Source organism: Trypanosoma cruzi, genomic scaffold (assembly GCF_000209065.1).
Source record: "Trypanosoma cruzi strain CL Brener 1047053517063 genomic scaffold, whole genome shotgun sequence".
NCBI lineage: Eukaryota > Euglenozoa > Kinetoplastea > Trypanosomatida > Trypanosomatidae > Trypanosoma > Trypanosoma cruzi.
The window spans coordinates 30,640-41,540 of record NW_001849526.1 but is presented as its reverse complement, the minus strand read 5'-3'; the positions used below and the strand labels follow the sequence as shown (position 1 = coordinate 41,540).

The 10,901-nt window shown below is 52.4% G+C and overlaps 2 protein-coding genes across 2 annotated transcripts, besides 12 other annotated features; both read right to left on the bottom strand.

Annotated features, from left to right (window-relative positions):
- Window positions 1–748: part of a sequence feature (areas not merged during assembly with more than two copies in the genome that could not be assigned to a particular haplotype) that runs on past the window's edge.
- On the bottom strand, window positions 230–1,987 carry Tc00.1047053511173.24 (mucin-associated surface protein (MASP), putative; the record flags this gene model as incomplete). Its single annotated transcript, XM_816305.1, has 1 exon — window positions 230–1,987. One exon carries the CDS (start codon window positions 1,985–1,987, stop codon window positions 230–232), a length of 1,758 nt encoding a protein of 585 aa, XP_821398.1.
- Window positions 749–1,099: a sequence feature (heterozygous, Esmeraldo-like haplotype).
- Window positions 787–965: a microsatellite.
- Window positions 1,001–1,164: a microsatellite.
- Window positions 1,100–1,200: a sequence feature (haploid, non-Esmeraldo-like haplotype).
- Window positions 1,201–1,411: a sequence feature (haploid, Esmeraldo-like haplotype).
- Window positions 1,216–1,395: a microsatellite.
- Window positions 1,412–2,189: a sequence feature (heterozygous, non-Esmeraldo-like haplotype).
- Window positions 2,190–9,631: a sequence feature (areas not merged during assembly with more than two copies in the genome that could not be assigned to a particular haplotype).
- Window positions 2,914–7,583: a mobile genetic element.
- Window positions 9,632–10,608: a sequence feature (haploid, Esmeraldo-like haplotype).
- Tc00.1047053511173.10 (trans-sialidase, putative) lies at window positions 9,867–10,901 on the bottom strand (the record flags this gene model as incomplete). Its single annotated transcript, XM_816283.1, has 1 exon — window positions 9,867–10,901. A coding segment is annotated over one exon (1,035 nt), but the record flags the coding sequence as incomplete, so codon positions are not given.
- Window positions 10,609–10,901: a sequence feature (areas not merged during assembly with more than two copies in the genome that could not be assigned to a particular haplotype).

The following is a 10,901-nucleotide window of genomic DNA, read 5'->3' as shown; positions in this document are numbered from 1 at the left end:
TTACGGTGCTCCGCCCATGCAGCCAGGCAGGACGGCAGCGGTGCGTGTGGTGCAAAAGAGAGCACCAACGGGCCTGCATGGGTGTGCATGCAATATATACAATGGGCACATTATGTGTGTGCTTCGTGGGATGAGGTGAGGGCGAGAGTCCATGCAAGGGGACACACACAGAGAGAGAGAGAAGGACGAGTGTGTGTGCGGGCGGTGCACGGCTCTCTCTCCCTCACTCTCACGCGGCCACCACCGCAGCAGCAGCCGCACACGCAACAAGAAGAAGAAGCAAAAGAGGGGAGGTGGTGTGGGATGCATCCGTGTTTTGACTGTAGTTCTTCTCATTTACTGGATTTTTCTTTGGCTGTTGAGTTTTTATCCCATGCGCTTTTGTGTTGGATACTTCCGAGATTTCTTTTCCACTGCTTTGGGATTCTGTAATTTGATCCCCTGATGATTTTTTTGTCTCGTTCTTTTGTGAATGTTCATTTTTCTTTTGTTCTTCCAAAGAGTCTTGGAGTTCATCTCCCGCGGCGTTGTGGCCAAGACTGCGACCCCCTGCTGAAGCAAAATTGTTTCTTTGTTTTTCATTGTTGGATGACACCGTTGGCTGTCCTTCGGGCGAAGAGGTGTGCTGACTCCCTGTCTCTTTTTGTGCCAAAACTTCTTGTGGGGGTACAATCTGCTCATCGGATGAAACACTGATCGGGGTTGTTTTTCCATTACCACCTTGATTTGAGGAAATAACGACGGAGCGAGAGTTCGGAGGTTCACTTCCACCAGCAACAGAATGACCAGCACCGGAAAAAGCAGCACCAAGACTGGAAAAAGCAGCAGCAGCACCAGCACCAGCAGGACCAGGAATAGCAGCATCAGAAATGGAACCAAGAATAGCACCATGACCGAGAACAGCAGAACCAGGAATAGCAGCAGGATCAGCAGTACCGGGAACAGCAGCACCTGGAATAGCAGCAACATGACCGGGACCAGCATCACCAAGACCGGAAAAAGCAGGACCATCACCGGGAACAGCAGGACCAGGAATAGGAGCATCAACACCACGAACAGGACCAGCAGCACCAGGAATAGCAGCATCAGCAATAGCAGCACCACGACCGGAAAAAGCAGCAGCACCATCCCCGGGACTAGCAGGACCAGGAATAGCAGCATCAGAAATGGAACCAGGAATAGCACCATGACCGAGAACAGCAGAACCAGGAATAGCAGCAGGATCAGCAGTACCGGGAACAGCGGCACCTGGAATAGCAGCAGCATGACCGGGACCAGCAGCACCAAGACCGGAAAAAGCAGGACCATCACCGGGAACAGCAGGACCAGGAATAGGAGCATCAACACCACGAACAGGACCAGCAGCACCAGGAATAGCAGCATCAGCAATAGCAGCACCACGACCGGAAAAAGCAGCAGCACCATCCCCGGGACCAGCAGCACCAAGACCAGAAAAAGCAGGGCCATTACCGGGAAAAGGAGCACCAGGAATAGCAGCAGGGCCATGACCGGGAACAGGAGCACCAAAAATATTAGCATCAGGACCGGAAAAGGCAGGACTACGAACAGGATCAGGACCAGCAGCACCACGACCGGAAAAAGCAGCAGCACCATCCCCGGGACCAGCAGGACCATGAACAAAACCAGGACCAGGGCCAGGAACAGCAGAACCAAGACCGGAAAAAGCAGGACTAAGACCCGTGGCTCCACTTAAAGGTGAATCAGTAACTCCTGGAGAAGAAACCTCTCCTTCACGAGCTTCGGCTTGTATAGCAGAGATAAACGATGCTGACAGCAAAGGCGGTGTGGATAAGTTTTTACTGGATCCAGTTGACAAAAACGACTTATTCCTTCCAAACCCTCCCGACGCCATGTAGCCGCCCAGTGAGTTGTTGTCAGGGTTCCTCGCATAAACCCCGCAGACACCGCACCACAGCACGCAGAGGGCACACACCAGCAGCACACGGCCAGTCATCATCATCGCCATCACTCCTGTCACTTGCGTGTAGCCTTCAGCACAAACTAACAACACGTCCACAGAGAGTAAAAGCAAAAGGAGAGACAAGTCACACAGTAACACGCACAGTAAACAACGGCAGCAGCCCCGCAGAAGCACGCACACTGACCCACACACCAGAAGTAAAAAAGCAATACCAAAACAAAAAAAGTAATTGAGTGCCCAACGGGAGTCTCCTCCTCCAAAAAAATACACTTCGGCAGAATCATCATTTCATACGCCATGCGGCAAAGCAGGACTGTGTTTATATGTACATGCGTACAGTACCTGCACAAGGAAAAAAATATTACTGTTCCACAAGCCCACACAACATCCCACACATTTCATGCGGCATCCGGCCTGTCCCTCCACTCCTCCTTTTGTGTCGTCCGTGGAGCGCACAGCCATGGGGCCTGTACCGCGTGTAGGCAACAGAAGCAATCAAGAGTAAAACCATTTCGCTCATAAAGATGCGCATCAACTGACCATTAAGTTAAAACAAAAGAAAAAGGTGCTCCCATTGTTCCATGTAAACAACATTAAAAAGAACATCAAAAAAAGAAAACCTGTGGGGAACGCGGCACATAGTCTCTGTGAGAAGTCGCAACTCCACACTCCGTGGCTCAGAAAACCGCCACAACCACACACAGTCCCAAAGGCAGAAGCAGCAGTGGTGTGTCCACCCACGAGGTGATGCGCTCGCCACTGCTCACCGTCGGCAAGGACAAGTCACCTTCGAACTAGACTTCTCTACTCTCCTTAATTTTTTTGTTTAAAGAAGATGTGATCTGTGTGGCGCTGCTGCACGCACCGCTGTTTGTGGGCTCCTTAGCGGCGGGGGCGGGTGCTCGAGGAACATGGATAAAGTCCCATCGCCCGTACACATCGGTGGTATTGGACGTCATGAGGTCATTATATTTTTTTTCCTACTCTTACCAGCGCGTCCAGCCACACGGTGCCATCTGAATGCTGAGGAGGTGGTCGAGCAGCGACAAGAGTTTCCTGCTATAAAGCAACTGCCATTGGGAGAACTTTCCGAGGCGAAGTTCCTGCTCAATGCCCAGCCGTTGGCGCACAGCCAAGGTGCCTGGACATCCTAGAAGCAGATGGTGCAAGGTTTCCTGCGTGCCAATTGGCGTGCTTGTGGAAGAAGGCTGATCCTGCGGCAGCAGAGATCGCCTCCTGGCACTGCTGCAATATCGTGTGGCGTCTGGGTTGTGTGCGCAGCGACTTCTGTGCTGTGCGGTGCTTCTACGTGTGGGGAAAACCATGTCACAGAAATTGCATTTGAGCTCGGGAAGCGGTGGAGGATGTTCCGGATGAAATGACCGACAGTGACTGACGAGATTCGAGAATCCCGTCAATATAGAATCGCAGTACGGACATTTCTCCTTCCGATGACGTGTGACGGTCCGTCTCCTTACTGGAGAGACGTCTTCATCCCTTGCCGACGGGGGAACAGTGTCCGTCCCCGGTGCAGTTGGATCGTTGTTAGAGTGCATATATGCAGACTGTTCCGGTGAGATGTTGCAGAAACGGCATTGGTTCATGCAATCTCTCACAGCCCAGTATAATCGGCCCCAGAGCTCAGATTCCCCGCACCTTGCCCTTGCGAGGTGAACCAGTTCCTGACAGTGGAGAACTTCCTGAGTGATCAGGTCCTTGCCGCTGAGATCGGATGGCCTTGTGCCGCAAAGCAAGCAGCGGTGAGTGTACTGACGAATGGTACTACGCCACTTATTGATAAGCTGGGTAGTAAAACATGTCAGCAGGTCCGTATGCCATAAAGGTGCGATTCCGTGCTCCGTGTATTGTCCGGTTGCCATAGTCTGCGTCGCATACTGATCTGCAGGCTCGTTAGCATGTACTCCACAATGTCCGTAACAAAACTGCAGGTGCACGGACCAGCCAGCACACGCCAGTGTCAAGAGACGCTGCCAGATCTGATCCTCCGTCCAGTCTGCCTGACTGAGCGGACCCTTTTTTAGAGCCGCTAGAAGAGACTGACTGTCTGTAACCACAAGCAGGGTTTTATGCCTGTGCTGGATGCGAGGGATAATCAGCCTTTCCAGGGCTAGAAGCAGTGCGCGGGATTCCGTCCTGTAGCTGCATGGGCGTGTGCCGCAGTTTATACTGGCCTTTTCTATTATCTCCGATGAATTGAGGGATGAAAGCAGTATTCCAACCCCGGCTGACTTGGGAACGTCGACACCTCCATCCGTCGCGAGTATCCACGAACGATGACTGTGCAGCGCTAGAGCCTCTTCGCTGATTCTGCGCTTTTCCCTTGTCAGCTCTTCCTCGTCAGTTATTGAGTGACCCATCGGAAGTTCCACGCCAATGGTGACCCGGTGAGCGGAGGCCGCAAAACAGGGAGGAATGGAGCTGCGAAAGAACCGCCCTTCGCGTGGTGAGTTTTGGGTGATGCCGTAGTCCTTTGCGTATGCGTCTACGAAGGCATATAGCTCGTCCCGAGATAATGGCGAGATGCGGAAACCTGTGCGAGGCGGTGGCTCAGGCGGGGGTCTCCGCATCCAGTCCATCGGACATGCGGGTGTGTTCTCAAATATGGAGAGCCGCGCGCGCAGGCAAAGGACATGGAGCGGCGGCATATTAGCCTCTAGAAGTGCGGATTCCGGGTCAACAGTGCTCGGAACTCCGCTGACAATGCGTGCCAGGGTTGCATACGTCTTCTGCATCTCATTCTTCGCTGAATCCGTCGCTACTGCCCATATGAGCTCACTGCCATAGCGTAATTTGGAAGCACCATATCCAATGACGAACGTGCGTGGGTCATGTGGAGATGGTCCCGCCTCTTTATGCGCAATGCAGCGTAGCTGCGATATCCGTTGCGAAGTGGCAGCGCATTGCTTGGAGGCCGCCACATTTAGCGTCAGTCGTGGATCGAGATCCATGCCAAGAAGCTTCGTAGTTCGCGATGCCCCCATGGTCATGACTGGGATTTCACATCCAGCCACTACCAGCGGCCACTTTCGTTCACGATCATAATCTGACTCCGTGTGCGTGGAGAGCGTGAACCAAGCGGCTTCACACTTTGACGGGTTAATGGCCAGGCCATTTTCCTGACTCCACGCATGCAGTTTTTTGAGAACCATGTTGGCAGTGGGAATGGCGTCTTCCCGGAACTGCCCCTTAACGATAATAGAGAGGTCGTCCGCATACATGTCTGCTGTGACACCCGCAAAGCTGTTCAGCAGATTGAGAAGTGGGTGTACGTAAAGGGAGAACAAATACGGTCCCAGCACGGACCCCTGAGGAACTCCTCGCAGCATGGGACGCCGATCACTGTTTCTGTTACCAACTCGCGTCTTCGCGTTACGACCACATAGAAAGTTTCTAAGCCACCTTCTACAATTCACCCCCGGAATATTAGCCAGCAAGCGACTGAGGACTCGATGATCTATGGAGTCAAAAGCCTTGCTAAAATCAACCAACACCAGCAGAGTCCGATGGGGTCTGTAGTGGAGTTGATTACCAATACCGCTCTTCTTGGGAAGGTTCACTTGGAAATAATGATTTCTATTATGCTCCACTTCGTGTATCAGGTGTGCCAGCTGCATCGTCGTAGTACGCATACCACGATATGCATACTGGTGGGGGTGAGGCGTCCACACCCAAAGCAATCTCTTCAGTACCATTTTCTCAGCAACCTTACTCACAATGGAAGTAAGGCTGATGGGTCGATATGACTCAAGCAGTTCCGGCGACTTACCGGGTTTTAAGAGTGGGACAATGGTAGCGCGTCTCCACTCAGCCGGGATCGCACCGGTCGTCCAGCTGTGGTTAATGCAACGAAGAAGGAATCGAAGACCCTTTGACGAAATATGTCGTAGCGCCTCACTGTAGACTTCATCCGGTCCGGGGCCTTGCCATACGGCGTATTACGTAGCGCAGTAAGCGGTTCCGTACGATTAAAAGGTGCATCAATAGGGCAGTGACAAAACCCCTGATGTAAATGTAGCGGCAGACTCGTAGTTGTTCTGCGGCTCAGAACTAGAAGAAGAAGAAACAATGTTCAAAGATGGGTTCTGTCTGTTGATGCCCTTGGAAGGCCTTATTGCCTTGTGAGAGGGGTGAAGTGGAAAAAAGATGCGATTGAGAGCATTCGCTGCTCTCCTTGCTGTTTTATAAGTGTGTTGACCATCTCCCAACAACAATGATGTAGGAGGTGGAAGTGATGCCTTTTTTCGTCCGGAAATGTATTTCCATGCGAGTGGTTCGCCTGGATTTAACTTGCTGATGCGACGTAGATACGTGTTGCGCAGGCGCTCTCGGAGTAGGAGGAAGAATTGACTCCTTGTCCGTTGCATTTCTGCCTCACGGTCGGGCGTCGGTAACTGCAGATAGCGGGCCTTGCTGTCGGTAGCAATCCGCTCTGCCTCCATGAGAGTGTCGTCCCAAAGCCTGGGACCATCCTTGTGCATGCCGCGGGGGCAATGTCGTCGATACGAAGTAATAAGCGCTCTCGTGAAAGCTTTAATGCCGGTGGACTGCTTTTTATAGTCATATGCCGGAAGTTGTGCGTCGAATTCCTTGATGAATAAATCCCATTTGCACTTCCCCCAACTGTAGAATGTCTTAGGTGCCGAAGGTATGGTATCCATAAATGCCTGATGCAGCGTGAATGTTAGCATATAATGATCACTAAGCGGCGACACAGAAGCTGACCAATCTGACACAGTCAAATGCTTTGACCATGTCAGATCGATACAGGATCTTTCTCCTGTGCCACGAGCATACGTGATCTCACCAGGGGTGTTAACCAAGGTGAGTCCCGCATCCGTGCACAGTTCTAAAAATTCTGCAGCAACCTCGCTTGGAGAAGACTCCAAGAATGGCTCCCACTGTGGGTGATGCATGTTGAAATCCCCACACAGCAGGAGCGGCGACGAGGCTGGAAGGCAGTTTACTAACCGCCTGAAGGATTGCGTTACTTGCGGTGGTGGTCTCGTATAGGCACTCGCGACAATAAGATCACGGTTTTGGTCCAGAGCAACCTGGACCACCACCACTTCAAGGCTGGTGTCATGCTGAGGGATGGTGAGGGGTACACGCTTGGAGCGGAGAGTTTTCCGCACTAGCACCGCCACACCGCTTCCCTTGCCGATGCGCGACTGTGCATAGAGCACATGATCTCCAGTATGCATGCTGGCGATCTGCTCCGACGACTTCCAAGTCTCCTGGATGGCTATTATGTCTGCTCCTTGCGCCACTAATGTTGCGAGTTTTGACGGCGTGAGGCAAGAAACGTTCATCTGGAGTACTGCTATGGGGCCTGGGTTCTGCTCAATGTCTCCGCTTAGCAGTAGCTTTTGTCGTTGCGCGTCACATACGGCACGCAAAGAGTATGTATAGCGCTGATAAGCGCCGATGGAATTCAGCAGCGGATGGAAATACCGCTCCGCGGGCAGCCATGTACATGGCTCCATCTGGTGCCCTTCCGACCCGTTTGTGCGGCGCCTCCTGCCTCTCCGCAAGCAGCGGATGAACAGCAGGCGCTTAGCTTCCTCTCTGGCAAAGAGCACTAGACCCTGGCACCACGTTGAGGTGGCCAGCTGACCCAGAGCGTTGTTGTAGTCTTGTTGGTGGTCGTATTTGGCATTTTAAACTTCTGATTTGATGTCGGTGCCTTATGATCCTCATCACCTTGTGTATTTTCCTGCGCCCTTTTATTTTGTGCATCTGACATACCGGTCGCACCTTGTGTGTGTGTGGAGACTGAGTTGCCAAACCTGGTGGCTCTGAATTATCGCTAGCCGAACGTAGTGATTCTGGCGGAACTGGTGTCTGTCCAGTGATGGCTGTGCCTGCTTCCTTTGGAAAGAAGGTCCTGGACTTCTCAAACCCTCCTCGCTGTCTCTCCCACTCTCTGTCTGTGGCACACCGGTCTCCCCACCATATGGCTGTAATGCACCAGGAATATTTCTTGTAGGATCCGGTTTCCCTAGCTCAGGGCTGGGAGGACTGCTGTTATCATTATTATCGTCTCCTGTCGCCGTCACGCACACGGACGTGCAGCAGCAGCACAAGAGCGCAAGGAACAACACGGCGCACACCGTCACCATCGCAGTCATCATCGCCCGTAGTGGAGTCGCTGGTGTCAGTCAGCCGATCGATGAGACGGAAAGGAAAAAGAATGGAACGAGAGGGAGAGGGACGGAGCACAGCGGATACAGCGAGAGAGAGCAGACAACATGAGGAGAGGGCAGCAGGCCCAGCCGCACAGTTCACACACCACGAGACGGCATCCACGCAAGGAGGGCACACAACGCCAGCAGCCACCCACCATGCAGGAGGAGAAGACATCCACCACCACCTCCCCCAGCTCATTCCTGCAGCCCCAGGGAAATGGCCAAAACCCCGCGCCCACCACACAACGCACACGGAGCAAGCGAACCCTCATCCATCCATGACGCGGCACAAAAATTTCCTGCCATCCCGCCCTCAATGGGAGACGGAGCCCAACTCAGCGCAGTCACACGCGGTGCATCAAACCCACAGGAAAATAGACTCGGGCTGCGCACTCCCTCTCTCCCACCTTCTCATGGCCACGGAGGAAGACAACAGCCGCCACACGCAACTGCCAGCATGCACTAAAAAAAGGAGCATTCAAATCCACTGCAATGTCCATCTTGTGTGTGTGTGTGTGGTTGTGTGTGCCTGCAGCAACACAAGGCAAAGACGTAGAAAAGAGGGAGCAGAGTATGTGGAGAGACGCACAAAAATGCACAGCGGAGACGCAAAACGGAAACAACAACAAGAAGACCGCTCAAACTCATGATTGCACCGCAGCCCAAGCAGTGGCAATTCACACAATATTTATTGAAAACAAAAAAACTTCCCCCTTCGTCTTATATAAACCCCATCACACAAAATAATTATAAATGAAAAAAGAAATCGTCCATTACTGCTCCACACAAAATAAAAAAAAGATCGCCTGGCAGCCGTGTGGCCACACCAAACTCTCTGTATATATTTTGCCCTCAAAAGAAAATTAAAAAGATGGTTGCGTGTGCTTCAACCGTCTGACCCTCCATGTGTCCGCACATCGTTTATATTTCATGGGGTCATCTGCGTGTTGCTGCTCCCCTCAGCCCTCTCATCGGCGTGTGAGTGCGGCCCGCAGAGCTCAGTCACTCGTGTTTGTGTGGGGACTGAGAGAAGCACGCAGACATGACGGGAGTCGCGTCACTCCATCGGGAGAGTGAGCGCAGCAAAAAAAAGAAAAATCATCGGAGGGGAGAGAAATGCTCACGAGGCCGACCCCGAAGGGTGTGCCACCGCACGAAATAAACACGCAAAGCAAAACAAATCCTTAAAGAAAAACACGGCGGCAGGGTGTGGCTGTGTGTGTGGCGCTGCGGGTGTCTGCCCGCCCTGCCCGCAAAGAAAACAAAACAAGAGGGAAAGAAATTTGTGCTCCGCCCCACAGGCCATCGTCGCACGCCCACACGTCACGGCTCCCTCAGCGCGCCGTTCGTCGCGGCCCCTCCTCATGCGTGCAGCAGGCGAGGCGCACAGGGCCGTCGTCATGAGCGTGTCGGTGGGTGTGCGAGTGGAGCGGTTGGGCGGGAAACACACGGCACCCCTCACAGGAAGAGTGCAGCAACAAACAATTGAAAGAGGGAAGAGTAAAAAAGAAAAAAGTCCATAGTGATTGTCCCCAAAAGCAAAAAAAAAAAGGTATTGGGGAAATGAGAAATAAAAGAACAATAAAAAGTAAAAACAACAACAAAACGCAAAGCAAACAGGGAATAAAATAAATGTTATTTGAGAAGGGAAATAAATTATCACGTGTATTTTTGTGCTGGGGAGGTCGCAAGTGTCCCACGCGGCAGCCAGTCACTCCTCACAGAGCCGCAAACACCCACAGTCCCAACAGAAGCAGAAGCAGCGATGGCAGCAGTCCGCTCCCACACATGGTGCCGGCATCGCTGTTATTTTCTTGCGACACATTTCCGAGGTTGCTGCTGAGTGTCGTGGCATTTACTTCCCCGAGCTGTGTATTAACCTCCTCCTCCTGTTCATTCGTTCCTCCTTCTCTTGTCTCCACCGTTGGCTCGCCATCAGCAGTAGAACCGCCACCCACAGTTTGAGTTCCATCAGAAGATGATTCTGACGCCACCTGCATTACGGACTCCTCTCCTGCTGAAGGAGTAGTTATAGTGGACACCGCTGTTGTGGATGCACCGCCACTGCCCGCATTACTGCTCCCCATCGACTGTCCCTGTTCCGTCAGATGTTTTCCGTCAGGAGTAGACGAAGTTCCGGTTTGCTGAGCATCTGCGGTAACCGGAGAGGTGTTAGGATTAACGGAATCAGAAGAAACTGTTGAAGGCTCCGACGACTTATCCTTCAAATGTTGAATGGCTACTTTATTTGGGTTAAGGACGCCAATCTCATTGTCACTCAACGGGCGGTTGTACAGCAGGACGTTCTTCACAGTCACAGACACGCCTTCTCGGCTTTCTGTATTCTCTGTGCTGCCTCCATCCCCTCCAATGTAGAAGTGTGAGATGTCTTGCGATTCCATATCTTTCAATTCACATTGTCCATTCCCCACACGCTGACCGTCGACGTACGCGGAGCTCTGGTTGCCATTTCGTAGCAAAATTACCACGTGGTGTGTTGCCTCAGGTTCCCCAATGCTGCTGAGCTCCTCGTTCGTTCCGTCACCGCACAGTAACTTCCATTTCTTTTCCTTCTCGTACGACAACCCAAAAAATTTCCCTTGTTCACCATTCATCTTCACACCCATCAAAGGAATAGTGTTATCTCCCTCCGGCACCTTGTGGATGGACACCGTCGCCACAAGAGTGAAGTTGTAGTTCGCAAAGTGGTACAGCTGATTCTCCACCTGACTGCCAACGGGCCACACCGCCCA